Below are 17990 nucleotides of genomic sequence, written 5' to 3' on the forward strand. Positions count from 1 at the left end.
GAAATTGACCCCATATGGAGGAAGTAATCATCCTCCCCCTCCATTCTCATTTCCACCCCCTTCCCCAAGGTAAGGACCGGATTGGGCTTGAATCTGAACATCCACACTCAAAATGTCCGTCTTGCTGCCTATCCTAGTAGTGAAGAATGGCCATCAGGGCCACCAGACCTGCATTGCTCGGTTGAATCCTAGACTAGCATGAGCAGGAATGAAGAATTAGAGGAAGGAGAGAAAAGACGGTGTGGATTTGAATTGGTGTGCCTTGCAATTAGAAGCAGTCAGCCAGTGATTATAAATGATTGTGGCGCTGTAGAAATGCCAACTCATTCCATAAGAACATAAGAAATAGGAGCAGGAGTAGGCCAATCGGCCCCTCGAGCCTGCTCCGCCATTCAATAAGATCATGGCTGATCTGATCCTAACCGCCAATCTACTATCACAAAACCATCTCCTGAATCTAACAGAATTAGACACACAAAATAGGAGCAGGATCAGGCTACCTGGGCCCGCTCCGCTACCCACAGGGCCATGTCCGATCCGAACCTAGACTCATGTCCAAATTCCTGCCCGCTCCCCGTAACCCTTAATTCCCTTTACTTCTAGGAAACTGTCTATTTCTGTTTTAAATTTATGTAATGATGTAGCTTCTACAGCTTTTTGGGGCAGCATATTCCATGGACCTACCACCCTCTGAGTGAAGTAGTTCCTCCTCATCTCAGTTTTGAAAGAGCAGCCCCTTATTCGAAGACTATGCCCCCTAGTTCTAGTTTCACCCATCATCGGGCGCATCCACCCGATCCAACCCCTTCACAATCTTATGTTTCAATAAGATCGCCTCTCATTCTTCTGAACCCCAATGAGTAGAGTCCCAATCTACTCAACCTCTCCTCATATGTCCAACACGTGGCTGTTGAATAGTGTACGTCCTCCACACACGTGTCAGTTACTTGTGTGAAAATGGATATTTACCAACAGCTGCTAAATTGATACAAGGTAGCTTTGTGTTACTCTGAATAGTGCAAAAGTTCGGGCTTGAGCATTTATAACAAATTGGATCTTGTTTCAAACTAGGCCTGCTTGTACTTGCTGTTTTGCTATATTGTCTTGGACCTATTGTAACTGCACCAGCTTTTACGCAACAAAGATCTTTGTTGGTTTCACAAAACGCCTTTTGTTTTCTGGCCTGAAACGAAGGACAGTCACATTATCAATTTTCGTGTTGTAATGTGCGACAGGCTTGGAAATAAGTTTACAAGAGTGATGAGACAACAGCAATATGTTTGATTTACGTGGGTGCTGATGCAGCTGCTTCTACTAATGGGAAAGATGAGCACAATCGGTTTACACAAGATGTTTATTTGGTAAACCATTAGTGGAAAATGGACCATGTCATTGGAAAGATTTTTAAAATATCCCGTGATGTCTGAAAGACAACTTGTTTTTATGTCTAGAAAATGGTTACATTGAAATCTGGTTAAAAACAACTGCCTTAACCCTTACTGTGCTGCTTCCTTATGGAAAAACACATGCTGTGACTTTAGTACTTTGCAGGTCACATACTGCAGTTCTAATGCCTAACTCAAGATAAATAATTTATAGGCTTACATTGCCTGGTTAGGATATTTGTCCTTGATACTTACTAACTTTGAACTTTTATTCTTTCCAAAAGATTGTGCAATGATGAGCACAATAATACAGTCAGTAAGAGTCTCCGAAAGCAAAATGGCGATGGTCAGAAGAACCTGCCGGAAGAGCGTACTATAGACTGTGGAGATATTGTGTGGGCCCTTGCTTTCGGTTCTTCTGTACCTGAAAAACAGAGTCGCTGTGTGAACATAGAATGGCACCGGTTCAGGTTTGGCCAGGACCAGTTACTGCTGGCAACTGGCTTGAGCAACGGACGCATCAAAATTTGGGATGTGTACACAGGTAATGTAAGGTTCTGTAGATCTTGTGTTTCTAATCATTGGTTTCAACTTTGTCAAGATGGCAACTCAATTTGAAAATGTGCATAAACTAGCCACAGATTAGACTGAGATTTTAAAAATCTACACATTATTTCTTTTAGCTTGGTTTTTAAATACACTTATTTAATATTTCAGCAGACTGCTGGCCATTTGAACCCCTCTGATCATTTTGTGGGGTGTTCCAATCAATTGGGATGTTGGGTATCCATTTCCTGAAGGTACTGGCTTAGTCTGGGTATTATTCCATGGGCACTAGCAGCCTTTGTCCAGTTGAGCATAAGCAGTGATTGTTGATGGGCTATTCTCCCATATAGAGTGTGTGATCCAGTTCACATTTTTCATCAGATTCATGCCCTTCCCTAACTGTACTGAAACTTTAAATACTGCCCAACAATAGTTTGCTAACTCAGCATGGAATCAATCTTTGTACTTTCTGGTCTTTTGTGGTTTCGTCCTACACGAGTGCCTTTTATACACTGACAGTCAGATGAATTATAATCTTTATGGCAATTTGCTTCACTCGACTACCTGATGGAGTGGCTTATGTTTTTGACGGATGCAGAATTTGTTGGTTCAGCTTTTGCATAAACAAATTGTGGGTAATATACTAGCATGGATTGAGGATTAGTTAACAGACAGAAAGTAGTAGGAATAAATGGGTCATTTTTGGGTTGGCAGGCTGTAACTAGTGGAGTACCACAAGGATCAGTGCTTGGGCCTCCGCTATTCACAATCTACATCAATGATTTGGATGAGGGGACCAAATGTAATATATCCAAGTTTGCTGATGATACAAAGCTGGGTGGGAATGTAAGTTGTGAGGAGGATGCAAGGAGGCTTCAAGGGGATATAGACAGGCTAAGTGAGTAGGCAAGAACATGGCAAATGGAATATGTGGAGAAATGTGAAGTTAACCACTTTGGTAGGAAAAATAGAAAAGCAGAGTTTTTTTTAAATGCTGAGAGATTGGGAAATGTTGGTGTTCAGAGGGACCTGGGTGTCCTTGTACACGAATCATGTAGGTACAGTGAGCAATTCGGAAAGCAAATGGTATGTTGGTCTTTATTGCAAGAGGATTTGAGTATAAGAGTAAAGATGCCTTCCTGCAATTATATAGGGCCTTGGTGAGACCACATCTGGAGTATTGTGTACAGTTTTGGTCACCATAGAGGGAGTGCAACGAAGGTTCACCAGACTGGTTCCTGGGAAGGGGGGATTGGCCTATGAGGAGAGATTGAGTAGACGAGGCCTATATTCTCTAGAGTTTAGAAGAATGAGAGGTGGCCTAATTGAAACATACAAAATTCTTACAGGTCTTGACAGGGTAGATGCAGGGAGGTTGTTTGCCCTGGCTGGGGAGTCTAGAACCAGGGGTCACAGTCTCAGAATAAGGGGTCGGCCATTTAGGACTGAGATGAGAAATTTCTTCACTCAGAGGGTGGTGACTCTTTGGAATTCTCTACCCCAGAGGACTGGAGGCTCAGTCGTTGAGCATATTCAAGACTGAGATCGATAGATTTTTGAACATTAATGGAATCAAAGGATATGGGGATAGTGCAGGAAAGTGAAGATGAGGTAAAAGATCAGCCATGATCTTATTGAATGGCGGAGAGGCTCGAAGGCCCAAATAGCCGACTCCTCCTATTTCTTATGTTCTTATGCAAGAGTTAGGGAGACTAATAATTGTATGCTTAACCAAGTGAAAAGCCACAGACAGTCCGATCTTCCAAACGCAATGATTTGTTGACTTAACCTTTCTGCCAGAATACATTAGCAAATATTAAATCTGTTGCTTGTTTTTCTCTCCTTCCCTGGTTCAATCGCTACCCTTTTATTTTCCATTTTCACGCCCATAACTAACCCACACATGTTGGAGCAATGCCTTGGTGTATGTCTGGAGAAATAAAGGATAACATTAAGTATCTGAAGCACTCTTGTGTGTTTAGCGTGTTCTTTAAATAAAACAACTGTCTCAATAGGACTACATTTTCAACAGCCCCTTGCACATCACTTGGGAAAGCACAAGAAAAGAAAAAGCTACAGATAACCCAGAACTATGATTTTTGTAAAGAGAACACAAGTGTCAGTTTTTGCAGTGTGTCTGCTGCAGTCTTCAATAAAACATACGAGCTGGTCATTTTAGTTCATACGAGCTGGTCATTTTAGTTCAATAAAAGGTAGTATAATAGGAATAAACTTCACACATACAGCTATGTCTTTGACGTGGAAAACTGCTGAGAACTGCATGTTGCTAAGTATTTAACTGGCTCCGTTGATTAAGTAGTCATGTTGTAATGGGCCTGTTTTATCTCTTGGTCTTGGGTCCCAACAGGATTTTTTCATTGTTGCACCTTGACCGTCATAAATACATTATTGCAATAGTGCATTTCTGTTCCTCCATCACTATCATGCTGGTGTCAGTAGACCCATTTACAAGTCTTAAAATGGTTTGCCCTACCATCTGAATTCTTTTCGAAGGAAGTAAATTCAGCAGAAGTTTGCTGTTCAGTGTAACTTATGTAACTATATAAATGCAAGTCTTTTTCTTTGTGAGAATAAGTTTAAAACGCTTACCTCTTGAAATGGTGGTCCTACCACGGTCTCGTATTGAGGGCCAATCCTACTGATTATATTGAGCTTTGAAACCAGTCACTGCCTTTAGCTGGTAACTATCCACATATTTCAATTCTTATATAATCTTCACGTTGCAGGTAAATTCCTTCTTAATTTGATGGACCACAATGAAATTGTTCGTGATTTGACCTTTGCACCCGATGGCAGCCTTATCTTGGTATCTGCATCAAGAGACAAAACTCTGAGGGTCTGGGACCTTAAAGATGATGGTATGTCCAAAACTTGCACTTGCATCAATTTTGAGAGACATTTTTCCTTTTTTAAGTTAACTGTAGATATACTTGAAGTCCTATATTGGTCATACCTGGTTTTCTGTGACTAAATTGAATGTCTGGGGATGCAAACTTTTTTTGTAATCAAAGTTGGCCTTTATATCAAGGGGATTGGAATACAAAATGAGCAAGCGATGCTTCAGTTGTGCAGAGCATTGGACAGACACCATCTGCAGTACTGTGTTTAGTTTTGGGCGCCGACCTCGGGAAAGATCTATTGGCATTGGAGGGGTACGACTCAGATTCAACAGAATATCGGCTTTAAAGGGTTAAATTCTCAGGACAAGTTTTATAAACTTCGTTTTGTACTCTTGAGTTTAGGAGGTGTTAAAGGGCGAACTAATCGAGGTCATTAAAATGATGAAGGGATTCGATAGGGTAAATACAGATGAACAATTTCCTCTGGTTGGGGGGGGGGGGGCGGGAATCCAGAGCAAGGGGGCATAACTTTAAACTTAGGGCTAGGCCATTTTACAAATGAAATCAGGAAGCACATTTCCACAGGAATGGTAGTGGAAATACGGAACTCTCTTCCTCACAAGGCTGTGGGTGCTGGGTTAATTGTAATATTGAAGTCTTGAGATCCATATATTTTTGTTCAGCAAGTGTACCGAGGGATATGGAGTTGAGGTACAGATCAGCCATCATCTAACTGAATGGTGGAACAGGCTCTGGGGCCTGAATGGCCTACTCCTGTTCCTATATTCTCGTGTTTTGATAAGATCACCAGTTTCCATTATAAATGTGCTGAATAATCTGAACTCCCTCAGCTAGAGAGGGGAAAATTGGCCGGGGTTTCTATACTGTAATGCTATCTAGTGACTTCTGCTGAAAAGTTTTGAGAATAGAGAAGCAGAGAGAAACATTTCTGTTATTAAGTTATCAATTTCCTTAATATGTTTGATTTCCTTGTAATGAATGGTGAAAATCTTCCAGAAGAGAATGATTATTTGCCCCTGAGATGAGAATCCCTCCTCTCCTGCCCCCAGAAGTTTCTCATGATTTGGGGTGCCAACCAAAAAATGTTTTGATCAGTACCAGACCACAGGGCTTGGAGAGCAAATGGTGGTTGGGTGCATTTCTCAGTCCTGATCTGCACTCTGCAGATTCTCGAACAATGCGGCACTTGCCTTGAGCATTTTGTCAGGGCACAATACTACTTGTCCAATGGTGCAGGAACCACAGTGATACAGGCATGATGAACCCACTAACTGCCAGTACAGTTAGTCTGTCTAGTTCAAGGCATGAGCTATCAATATATCATCTAGCACAATGTTCAGACTGGGGGCTGCACATTGGTGGTTTTATATTTCTGGATGATTGCCAGCTCCCTTGTTTCTGCTCTAGGACCATGGACAAATTAGCTTGGGGGGGTGGGGGGAGGTCGGTCTGTCCTTTTTCTGAAAGCGGATATATTTGTACAGTATGTCTCCAGTTTTGTACTATGAGGTGGAGGGAGCCTTTACATTGGGCAACCGTGTTTGATGGGGCTGAGCCATCTTAATATTGTCTAATTGTTCTTTTACAGGCAATATGGTGACGGTACTGAAGGGACATCACCACTGGGTGTATTGCTGTGCCTTCTCCCCAGATTCGAGCATTCTCTGCTCTGTTGGAGCTGGGAAAGCAGTACGTGTAGAAGTTCCTCTTTTTTTTAAAAAGTTGCCTTGTTTGATGCATTAGAGTGGTTATAATCTGGCATGGAATTGTGCTGATTTTTATGTTTTAGAATCTCTAAATCAATTTGATACTTATTTTTAGAGTTAGAACTTGCTCGGTGTCATCAACATACTGTATATTGTTTGTAGGTAGACAAGTATTACATACACAATAGTATTACGACGTGCAGAAATCTTTCAAAATGTGTAACTCTGAAATGTTCGATTCAAGCTTTAATGATGGTAGTAGCATTCTGCTAGTCCAGTCCTCGGGCTGTGTTGCTGCATTTTAGCATCGTGCTCATAATTGAGAAGTTACTAAAAGCTGCTTTTTAAGTAAGTTTTTGGCACTTTGCTGCAGAGCATGTATGCAGAAGATGTTTGAAAATATCTTCTGGTTTGACTATTGGATGTGACTTCATGTTTGTGCACTGGTTTTTTTTTTTTTTTTTTTTTAAAGTGACTCTTTTTCTAACTTGGTTCTGGACCAATATCCTAATCCGAAATCAGATGCATTATCTGTAAACACCCGCTTTTCTTGCTGCTGAAATTATTGCCATTTTAAAAACTTGGGGGAGGTGGGGTAGAAGAGTTGAGGTTTGATTAAAATTATTACTTGTCATTTAATGCTACTTTGGGGACAGTAGTTAAAAAGAAATGATTACCACAAAGTTTACAGCAGTGTATTTTCTCCTTTAAACCCCCCCCCCCCCCCCCCCCCCCCCCCGCAAAAAAAAAAAACCCTAAATGTCTATCTCCTGGTCGGTTGGCTGTTTTATATTTAAAAAAAACCTTTTCTGCTGTGCCTGGCCAAGAGGATAGAGGAGGAACCTATTCCAAGGCCTCTGCCAGATCGAATCATGAGGGGATGGGCGAGTTTATATTGTGTAAGAATGGCTTTGGGTGATTGCCTCTTTTCTTTCATTCCTGTAGGTAAATGCATAGGATCCACAGGGCATTTCACCAGAACTGTTAGTTCTGAGCTGGGACTTTCTGTGTTCAACTTAACACAACATATTGGAAGTGCCCAAATGCTGCATTGCCCAGATCAACTTCTTTTTTTTGTTAAATTGTATTAATTAATGAGGCCGCTGTAACCTCCTCTCGGGTTATGCACGCAGTATTATGAAGAACTGTAAAGTTCAGTAACCACACCACCTCCCACAAACCTCCCAAGAAAAAAATGTAAAACCAGATCCGGTCGGTGCATTTTCCTCTAATGCTTTAACAACTTTTTTTTGTTTGTTTGCAACCTGGGGAAAATATACCTTCAGTTCAGTTTGTGCCGACACTCTAAAATTGTTTTCATGTCTGATGCTTGATATATATTGGAAACGAGTCAGCCCAATCAAAAGGCATTTGAAAATTAAGTAAGAATTGTGTTGATGCGATGTTCCCTTTTAACTGAGCTTTAAGTTGCATTTTAGCAGCTTCATTTGGTACCATTACTTTAGAATTATCATACGTGTTTAATTTCTGACCTATAAGAATGTTCACAAAAGCAGGACATGTCCACCTGTTCTGCTCTACAACAGTGTATATCTTTTTTTAATGAAATAGTGTATTATTTTGCAATTCGTGTGCATTTTTTTTTTTGTTCTGAACCTCTCATCCTCCTTTAGTAGTATCGTTCAGTATCATGTGCTCAACTCTGACTAATATTGCTTCAGAATTTTGAAGAGCTTCTAAAATCCAATAGTCAAACTTTAAGCTGTGAAGAATATAGTCTGTAAAGTTAGTGTATGTATCTTAAGCTGTGGAACTTCAGTTTATGTTTCAGGATTGCTCAGAATTCATTTGGGGAAGGGGAAGAATAGCAGGGAAACTAACATCAATTTAAATTGAGCTCATTTTAAAGCCTGCAATCATTTAGTTACTATCCTGACCCTAATACAGCGAAGCATATCACGTTTCGTAGCTTTTTATTCTATGCCACACAAGTTGTGCTGCCAGTCATTTGGGCCGAGCAAATCGAAGTGCCATTTTTAAAATCTTAATGTTGGATTTTTTTCTGGGTGCCTATTTTGAATGAATATTCCTGAAATTTAAACATTTGGTACTGCATCTTTGGCAATGGCTTTTTTTTAAAGGTTGAGTGTAGTTTTTAGCTTAACTGTGGTCCATTAGAATTCCTGAAATGTAAATATACAGTCATAGCGAGGAATGGCTCGAATTGTAAATTTTCATATGTTTTAACCTAAATCTTTAAGCTGCTTAAAATGGATTTGAGTGTACCAAGTAGCATCTTGGCCAAGTAAATGCACGCCTGGGTTTATAGTTCACTTGTCATTGAGATTATCAGCTGACTAGAGCTGGATACAAATTGGTGAAATTCCAGTGGCTGTGTTTTTATTAAATCAATCCTCGCCTCCCGACCACCACCATCAAAAAAAGTAACGGCTCATGTTTGGGTCCACATCCACAGGCACTCATCCTGGAGTGCCTTGTCCAAGTAACCATTAATAGGAGCCTGGGCGGTGGGCTTTTTTGCCATAGGGTGGCATTATTGCCAAGCCCTGTTCCTGATGTCCATTTTGTACTTTTCAGAAGGAATCGTTGCTAGGACTAGGAGTCTTGCTGTTCAAGGAGCTGGCATACATGAGGTGCTGAATGGCTTCCTCCTATGCCGTAACCTTCTATGATTCTGCTTTTTGCTCCCATCTCCCTTTCCTCAGCCTGAAACAAAAACTGAGGTCAGTTGTCGTGTCGCCTCCCTAATAGATGACCGCAATCTCACCACAGACCAGTAGTGGAACCTGGACTTGTGTAGTCTCATGGCTCAGTTTCTCAGCCACCAGTGCACTGCCCAACTCAGCCACCAGGAGAGCCCCATTTTAATAGATTGCAGATTAAGGGCACTTACTTTTCTTTCCCTTTTTTAGTTACTTTTATTTCCAGTTGTGGTTTTCCTTTGCTTTCTCTGTCACGGGTAGTGGCAGCAATGATGATCTGATTGAAGTTTAGAGTACTCGCCAGTCCAGTCGTGCTCACAGAGAAGGGCATTGGCAGTAGTAGTAGCTGTGCTGAAAGGGTAGCATCTCTCACTCCAAGGCTGGTCAATGTTTACCAATGCAAGAAGTCACACAACACCAGGTTATAGTCCAACAGCTTTATTTGAAATCACAAGCTTTCGGAGCGCTGCTCCTTCGTCACTTCACCTGACGAAGGAGCAGCGCTCCGAAAGCTTGTGATTTCAAATAAAGCTGTTGGACTATAACCTGGTGTTGTGTGACTTCTTGCATTTGTCCACCCCAGTCCAACACCGGCATCTCCACATCAATGTTTACCAAGGATGAGGGAGCAAGATATAAGCAGGTGCTGGTTGATGTCCACTTTTTTTTCCTGTTTCTAGCAAAGTTTTATGCTTCTAAAGCCTCCTCGTCCTCATATAGCAGATTGTGGCTAGTTTGACTACTATTTTAAAACTACCTGGCTGGGTTTTCTGACTTCTGCACTTGACAGCCACGATTTTCCTGCCAAGTAAAATGAATGTTGAGAAATTGTGGGCTGACAAGCACACGAGCAGCAAACCCTAGCCTGTGTTTGTAATGAATCTTGTAAGCTTTTGTAGGACATGTAATGTTCACAATACTGTCTCTGATACTGTGACAAATCTTGGACTGTAGTGATTTTTCAAAAGCAGTAATATGAATTGCTCCGTCTCTGTTCTGTGCTTAATAGTTATGGATAACGACATACTGTTAAACATTTTAACAGAAATATTTAACCTTTTTCCCCCATTTTACTAAGTATTTTTTTCCTCTTTAGATCTCCCGCAGCATGTACCATTCCTGACAGAGGGAGGGTGGGCAGGCGACCTGCTCCCTGGCCTCTGACAATGTTACCAGAAGGTGTGTGTGAGCAGCCCAGGATAACTTCCTTGTTTTTGCTTTTTTTTCCCCCCCCCGCCCCTCCAAAGCCCCCTCTTCCTCCTTATTGGAAGTACTTGGCTTCAGCTTGGTTCTCCCCCCCCCAGACAGCCCGGGTAAGATCGGGAATGCTGTGTGGGGAATCACAAGTGTGAACCTATGTTGTAAAACTCCCATTGGAGCACCAACCTGCTGCACCACTGGGCTGCCAACTAAAAATACTGTTTTAAATGTGCAGTGTGTATGGTACAGCTTACTTTTATTTCTATTTCCGAAGAACGTAGAAATGTGCAATGTTGTGAAGTGGCCATCTGTATACTGTAGTTGGAGATTAAATGAAATCAATACCGAGCCAATTTCTGCTATCACATTACATTCTCTTGGAGAGTAGATTAAAGAGCCTGGGCTGCATTCCAGCGGAGGCAGGACAGTTCCAGCTTCAATCCTTGGTCTGTGCTGAGTTAGCTGACCTCCGCCAGGGCAGTGGTAGGGCTGCTGCATTTGGTCTTGCCACCTCTGAGTTGCGGGGGTCAAAGTGCCTGCCTTTGATCACAACCCTTCCAATAAGTGCACACACGTGGAGTTCAGGTGAGGACAGGATTGTGCTCTGCTGTGGTACACTCCAGTTTGTTGGCACTTGCTGTCTAGGTTAACACTTGAGTGGTTACTTGGGTGTGGTACTGGAGGGTAGCCAGTGCCTGAGAAACTGTCTCCCAGCACAAGTCAGACTTCAGGAGAGAAAGTTGCAAAGTGGGAGGAATACACAGTTTAAACTGTTAACTGCAACATCAATAACATTTTGTAATTTTTGGAGACTTTGCATTGTAAAATTTGCTGCATACAACACAAAATGACAATGCTTATTTAAAATCAAAATTGTTAGCATCAAGTATTTACCTGACTTCATATCTAACTTTTAAACATGTATAGAACACAACACATTTTAATTAATTTATAGCAATTTTTTTTTGAGAATGCATTTTTTAATTAAATTCCTTCAGATTTTTTTAAATGGCCAAAGGGAAAATTCAGATTTGTAGTATATTCTAAATTTGTCTTGTCATACATTTGGGTGGGTGGTTTAATTTTGAGCCAGTGTTCCATGAAACCATGTGTATCTTAAATTCTATCTTAAAGCTGTAATTCACACATATACCTCAGGAAAAATGCTGTATGTGATCTTTTCCGAAGACTACCTAGACTCTAGTATTGCTGTAACGCTGTGCACTACCACATTTTTCGGGGGTGGAGAAGGCACAGTTTTAGTTCTTCTATTGCAATGACTTCTACACGGCTGTGGGAGGTGCCAGGCGAAGGCCAGATGGCTCCATGCTGAAGGAGAGGAGTCCAAGTTGTAACTGGACCACTGTTCTCGAGTGGAATTGGGAAACGGTCACCTGTCCTCTTGACCTACCGGAGGGGTATGTGGTCTGGGGGGGGGGTTAGATTTCAAAGGATTCATGTGCCCTCATCAAAAATCTTATTACGTATAATAGATCGTACAGCATATTGTAATACATCGTAATCTCTTGCGTTCTATGCGGTTTGTCTCTAGTTGAATCGTCTGGTTAATTTACCATTATAACTGTAATAATATAACCCTGAATGTAAAGTTGTAGCCTCAGTTTTGTGCTGTTTGCCAAAGGATTGTTCCTTTAGGCCGTCAAAAATGTTCTTTTCTCTTGCAGTATCTGCTGTTTCATAGGCTCTCGCTCCTGATGAAAACGTTTTGTAAACACACGTGAACTTTAACTCTGAATGGAGGTTCCGTTGGAGTAACAAAATGTTATGCTTAAGTTACCTGTACTGTATTTTTTCTATATATATATATATTTTGTTACTGAAGAGTTAAATTTCAATTGGGAGATGTAATTAAAAGAAATTTGTAAAATTGTTTAAAATATATAGACGTCCTTTGAGGATGTTTGGAAAATAAAATGTTGGATGCATTATTTAGAATAAATAGTTAGAACTGTAGCTGGCATGTTTGCAAATATCACCGTTAAATTTCTTTAGTTGCAGTTATGACACTGAGCATATCAATTTTTGAAGTACTGCATAATTCAAACTGCTTGATTGTATGAAAATTTATACTAAGTAAGTTATAAATTAACTGGACTTGTTTGGGAAGATTAACCATAAACTGGAGCTGTAAAGTGCGACTCTCTCATTGCAGGTTTTTCTGTGGGACATGGAAAAATACACCATGATTCGTAAACTTGAGGGTCACCTTCACGATGTGGTATCATGTGAATTCTCTCCTGATGGAGCATTATTGGCTACAGCCTCGTATGATACACGAGTTGTTGTCTGGGATCCACATACAGGCAGTATTTTGTTGGAGCTGGGGTAAGTGAACACAGCAACTCTTCCCAGCATGTGGTAATGCAGCAGGGTGTTACATGTATGAGCACAGTAGGACTGGTTTGGATCTCTTTCCCCTTCCCCATCCCCTCATGTTGGGGTCTGGTGTTTGTGGGCCTTTACTTCAGATAATGTGTATAATTCTATGCTTACTTTCAAAATGCTGTGCAGAAGTGGTTTAATGCAACATCTTTACTGCAGGCTAAATCTATAGAAGCTTGATGGTGCTTGCTTTTGTACATATTTAAACATTCTGCTCACCATTGCGTTAATGCACACTTCATTTGGAATGTGGTTTGCAAGATATGTAAGAGATGACTGAAGAAATGGGTTTCCCATCATGTTCAAGATTTCAGCAAACTTTATCTAGACTAGCTGGAAATGTACAGTAGTATTAATTATAACATCCAAACCTAATGTATTTCCCCCTCCCCCAAATGAAATTGTTGATTTTATGTGGGGCTCTGCATAGTTGGGTACTCCTTATTGGCAAAGGAAGTGTGAGAAGTATCTGAGATTATTGACCAGCAAAAAATGTTCATCAAGAGTTAATGCCTTTCTACTTGGTAAACAACCTATGTACAAGAAACTCGATTTACCGGCACCTAAATAACCGGTTAACCGGCAAAATTCAGGAGTAGGTTCAGGTAAGTTTTATTTCATATTACTGGCTGTTCCTTGACCTGTGGCTGTGCAATCGGGTGTGGCTGCAGCTGTTGCTAAGCAACAGGGACGCTTGGATCTTGTGGCCATTGTTCCTGCACCTGTTGCTAAGCAACAGGGAAGCCTGGGTTTGTTGCTGTATACACGGAGCTCTCAGCTCTCGTACCTTTTAACTATAGCTCTCGGTAATCCGGATTTTTTGATAAACCGGCACCACGCTGGTTCCGTCGGTGTCGGATAAAAGAGTTTCCTGTACTAGTCTGAATTATCAACTTTAGTTACCCATAACTTTTTTAATTGAATTTCTCTCTGACCAGAAGAATAAGAAAGGTACATTTAACTGTTGTATCTTTCTGCTGTGATGTTTTACCATTATACCCACTAATCAAGGTTTCTGCCACTGAAGGATACCAACCTGTGTTGGGGGAAATAGGTTGGTTTCATAGTGAGAATTCAAAACCGCTTAGCTCTGCTTGTCAGTATATGGCTTTTCTCCCAAAGGCTATGGCACTAAACTTGCCTTTCAAATACTTGACCTACAAGTTTTACTTTGTGACAGTGCAATGTAATGCATATCTGTTTATTAATTTGTAAATGGAAAAAGTTGGGCTATTTTGATAAATTGGACTTTTTCTGCTTCCCTTTCATAGGCATCTCTTTCCACCTCCCACTCCAATATTTGCCGGTGGAGCAAATGATCGCTGGGTGAGATCTGTTGCCTTTTGCCATGATGGCATGCACATTGCTAGCATTGCTGATGACAAGTGAGTGGACATTAAATGCCTCCAGCGGTAGTTGAATTCTTGCTATGGATACAAAAGTGATTTTTTTGGGGGGCGGTGGTGAAGTGAGACGTGGAGACTGAAGGAACTCTTGTTACCATTCAGAATTTCTCGTGCTTGCTTGAAGCAGACAAAGGCGGTCTACAATTGAAAACCCGTGTCTTAATTATCTACCATATTTAAGTTAGGGTAGCCTGGTTCTAATTAACCCTGATTTGTGGTACATTGTTTATTGGAGAATACATAGGATACTTAGAATGTCTCTTGTTGAGGTGGATTATTGAAAACCTCACCCAATTAAACCACTTTTAACAGGTTTCAAAACTACTTGGTAGATGGCCATTGTACTCTCGATTTTTAACCTGTTAAAAAAATGTATAAAATGATATTTGACCACTTTGGTCAGGATTGGTCATGGTAATTCAGAGGTCATCTTGCCCTGAATTTGATTGGTTTGAACAGGAAGACATCCACCAATTTATAGGGCAGCACAGCTCCAGAGATATGCTGCCCTATAATTTTGATATGGGTATATGTTTGAAATTCTACCTACAGTAAGCAGCTGAGCTCTTAGGCAGCATAAAGTTGGCCCTGAAGTACCTTCTATACCATTATTTCTATTTATATTTACTTATAACCATGAAATGACCTCTGCTAGCCTGGGCGAGTTAACACATGCAACAATATAGTGCGTCTCTATGAAGCCATTAATTTTTCCGACCACTGCACCAAACCAGAGATTAACTTTTGAAATTCTATATCTGCAGTTGCTGTGACTTTGAAGTTTGACTATGACGGAAAATGAGATGTCTAGACAAGTTTTGTCTGAAGTTAGTGTGTGCTATAATTGCGAGGGCTCATCAACAATGTAATGCTTTTAAAGAGCTGTTGCTTCTCCCTGCAAGATGTTTTTTTTAATGCAGTAGCACAATTGAGACCACACAAGCTCTTCAGTAGGCCAAGTGATGTTATCCCTCGGATCTACTCTAATGAAAATTTTTGGTGTATTCAAGAGTTTTAAAGTGTAAAATCTCCGGCAATTTGTGTTGCATGTTGGTGTAAAATTTGGCAGCATTTGTTAAGCTGCCATTGCACCAAAGCAGGTGCAATTTGTACTAACTACTATTTCTGTAATTTTGTTTGTTTTAGGATGGTGCGATTCTGGGGGATTGGGGACAATTGTCCAGTAGAAGTTGCTCCTCTAAGTAACGGAGTTTGCTGTGCCTTTTCTCCAGATGGTAGTGTTCTTGCTACAGGGTAGGTATATTAACACCCTGACCTTTAACACATTGTGAAGCTCTGAATCATATCAGAAAAATCAATATTTATATTTAAGCTGCTTTTTTACTGTTCTTTCCACGCTCCCAATTTAGTCATGGGGTGAAAAGGATAAGAATGCTACTATAGTGTTGATGCTTTGAAGTCATTTTGATATGTAATGTTGAGGGGAACATTGTAAAGATTTCAAAACTAACAGAGCACTCCAGATACTTGGAACTCCAAGTAGAGACGAGGCCTCTGGGAAATTAAATTGTTACAGAAAATATCTTCTGAACCAAGGTTAATTTATATTCTTTGTCCTGACCTTGTGTTGAGGTAACTGAGGTGATTCAGTTTATATCTTATTGGGATTTGGCAATAATTTTAATATTTTCAAAGTTGTGTTTGGTACGTTGCTACCATTTATGATTTTCAACTAAGTAACCATGGGAATTAATTAATTTGGTATCCAATACCATTTGTCCATGAATAGTAGTATTCCTTTTCTGCAGATGAGGTTTATTTTGCATGTTGACAGACTGTCATTGTTCTGTCAAAGTGGGAAGGTGATTGCTCCCCGGTCTCTGTTGTGCTCTCGAATGTCTTGTTCGAGTGGACTCCAATGTTCCATCCACCACGGCCAGCATTGGACTTGTGGGCTGCTTTTTTTGAAACTGTTTTCAGAAGTGTAACCGTCAGAGAATACTGTTGTTTTCCTCACTTGTATGGCCCTGTTGAAAATTCTTTACTGGGTAATGACTAGGTGGAGTCGGCAAGGGTTTAAGCTTAAAATATTTCATTGTTAACTTAGCTAAATTTCCTTCCAAATCACCCTTAATCCTCCCTGGTGTGTAGATTAAACTTGGGGATTGTGTTTCTTGTAACTTTTCACATCTGTGAGCTCGCTCCTCAAAAGTATATGCAATGTTGTAGTTGGTGACCTTGGATCAAATATGAACTCCATGTTTGCTTTCTCTTTCCTCCTCCAAGGTCGCAAGATGGTAGTGTTCACTTCTGGGCCACTCCCAGGCAAGTCTCCAGTCTTCAGCATCTCTGCCGCATGGCTCTACGAAGTGTGATGGCCACCAGTTCTGTTGAGAACCTGCCCATCCCACCAAAGATAGTCAACTACCTGACTTACCGCATGATCTGACCAGTTGGAGCTGCATAACTTCAGAAGGCTGAGGGGCAAGTTGCCTTTGTTGTATAGATGTAGACAAGCAGGTGCATTTTGCTGCCTTGTAAGCCAAGAATTTGCAGCTCTTTGCAGCGTGGTCAGTTTGTACAGATCCATATTTCTGTAAAAACTGTACATATTCTGTAAACTTGTACCATTATATATAAATATCAGCTTGTCCCATGGTTATTTTCTATTTTGTTGCTCCAATCTACTTTTCCCCTGTATATACATTTTTTATGGTAATTTTGTAAATGTAGTGTCGTGCAAATGGATGTGAAGTTCGGCTCGTCTACCAGACTGCAACTGAGAAAGCAAAAACTGCCAAAGACTTAACTTGTTTTGCTTTTATGAATCATCATTTGCAAATGCAGACAAACTGTACTTCGTTCAAATGTGAATTTGTGTTTTTGTTTGTTTAAGTATTAAAGAGAAGTTAAGTTTTATCTGTTGGTCTTTCATTCAATATGAAAGTTTTTGTCCGTCTGTTGTGATTTGCACAGGGGTGGATCGGTCTGCAGTTGATCCGACAGGTTTCCAGCCATCCCCTTCTGTTTCATTCTCAATTCCACCAATTGAGATGACCAGCCTTTCTTTGACCTGAAGAAGGAGCTGAGGAGCATTCTTGCTCATTGAGAGAGTAATGCCAACTCGATCTGTGATGGCTGAGTGATAATGTTGATATAAACCTTCAAGGCTCTAATTGTAAGGAAACTCCACTCAAGTCAAAGCTAAGCATTACATTTTCAAAGAACCCATCTACTTAAATACCTCTTTCAATGCATAAAACTGGAAACGGGTGCAGTGGGATTGAAAATGTTGTCATGCACTATGAGGTGCTCCTCTGATGTTGGACTCGGTCAAGCTATGGAGACGGTGAGAGGAACTTCAGATTGTGCATTCATTCTTCTTTGAGCTTGGGTGCTGAAAATTAGTTTTTTATGATTGATTTTTAAAAAATCCAAGGAATATATAAAACCCTTCGCTGGGCTGTATAGCACATTGGTTGATTTTAAATGTTAGGACTACTTTCTGCACGCGAGTTTCCTGCTTGGAATTCTGTCTTGCGATATGGGATGGTGGAAGTTTGCAGCTTCGCTTGCAGGAAGGGATTGAAAATTGGTGACTGGGTAAGACTGCCACTCTTGTTTGAACCGTGTTAATACAAGCTTAGTAGACGTAATTGTGGGGAGAGAAATGCATTTATTACAAGGTTTGCGCCAGGATTGTACTCGTACATTTAGCCAATAAAATTGGAGAACCAACCGAGTCAACTGGGTTAATCAAATAACAGAACCAACTGCCTTATTTGAGTACCATGCAGGTATCTTGCTAGATCCTCAC

At 40.7% G+C, this 17990-nt stretch overlaps 1 protein-coding gene across 2 annotated transcripts in view; it reads left to right on the top strand.

Annotated features, from left to right (window-relative positions):
- Positions 1–17092, top strand: part of wsb1 (WD repeat and SOCS box containing 1) — a 32370-nt gene extending 15278 nt beyond the window's left edge. For both annotated transcript variants that reach the window (XM_085964810.1, XM_085964811.1), the window contains exons 3-9: positions 1670–1929; positions 4679–4810; positions 6402–6502; positions 12577–12749; positions 14078–14191; positions 15359–15466; positions 16460–17092. In XM_085964810.1, the coding sequence (XP_085820936.1) occupies positions 1670–1929; positions 4679–4810; positions 6402–6502; positions 12577–12749; positions 14078–14191; positions 15359–15466; positions 16460–16622 (1051 nt within the window). In that variant the 3' untranslated portion in view covers positions 16623–17092. The remainder of the gene's footprint in view (positions 1–1669; positions 1930–4678; positions 4811–6401; positions 6503–12576; positions 12750–14077; positions 14192–15358; positions 15467–16459) is intronic.
- The last annotated feature ends 898 nt before the right edge of the window (positions 17093–17990 follow it).

This window comes from Somniosus microcephalus, chromosome 22, assembly GCF_052327205.1.
Source record: "Somniosus microcephalus isolate GS21.2 chromosome 22, FLI_Smic_1.0, whole genome shotgun sequence".
In the NCBI taxonomy this organism is placed as follows: Eukaryota; Metazoa; Chordata; class Chondrichthyes; order Squaliformes; family Somniosidae; genus Somniosus; species Somniosus microcephalus.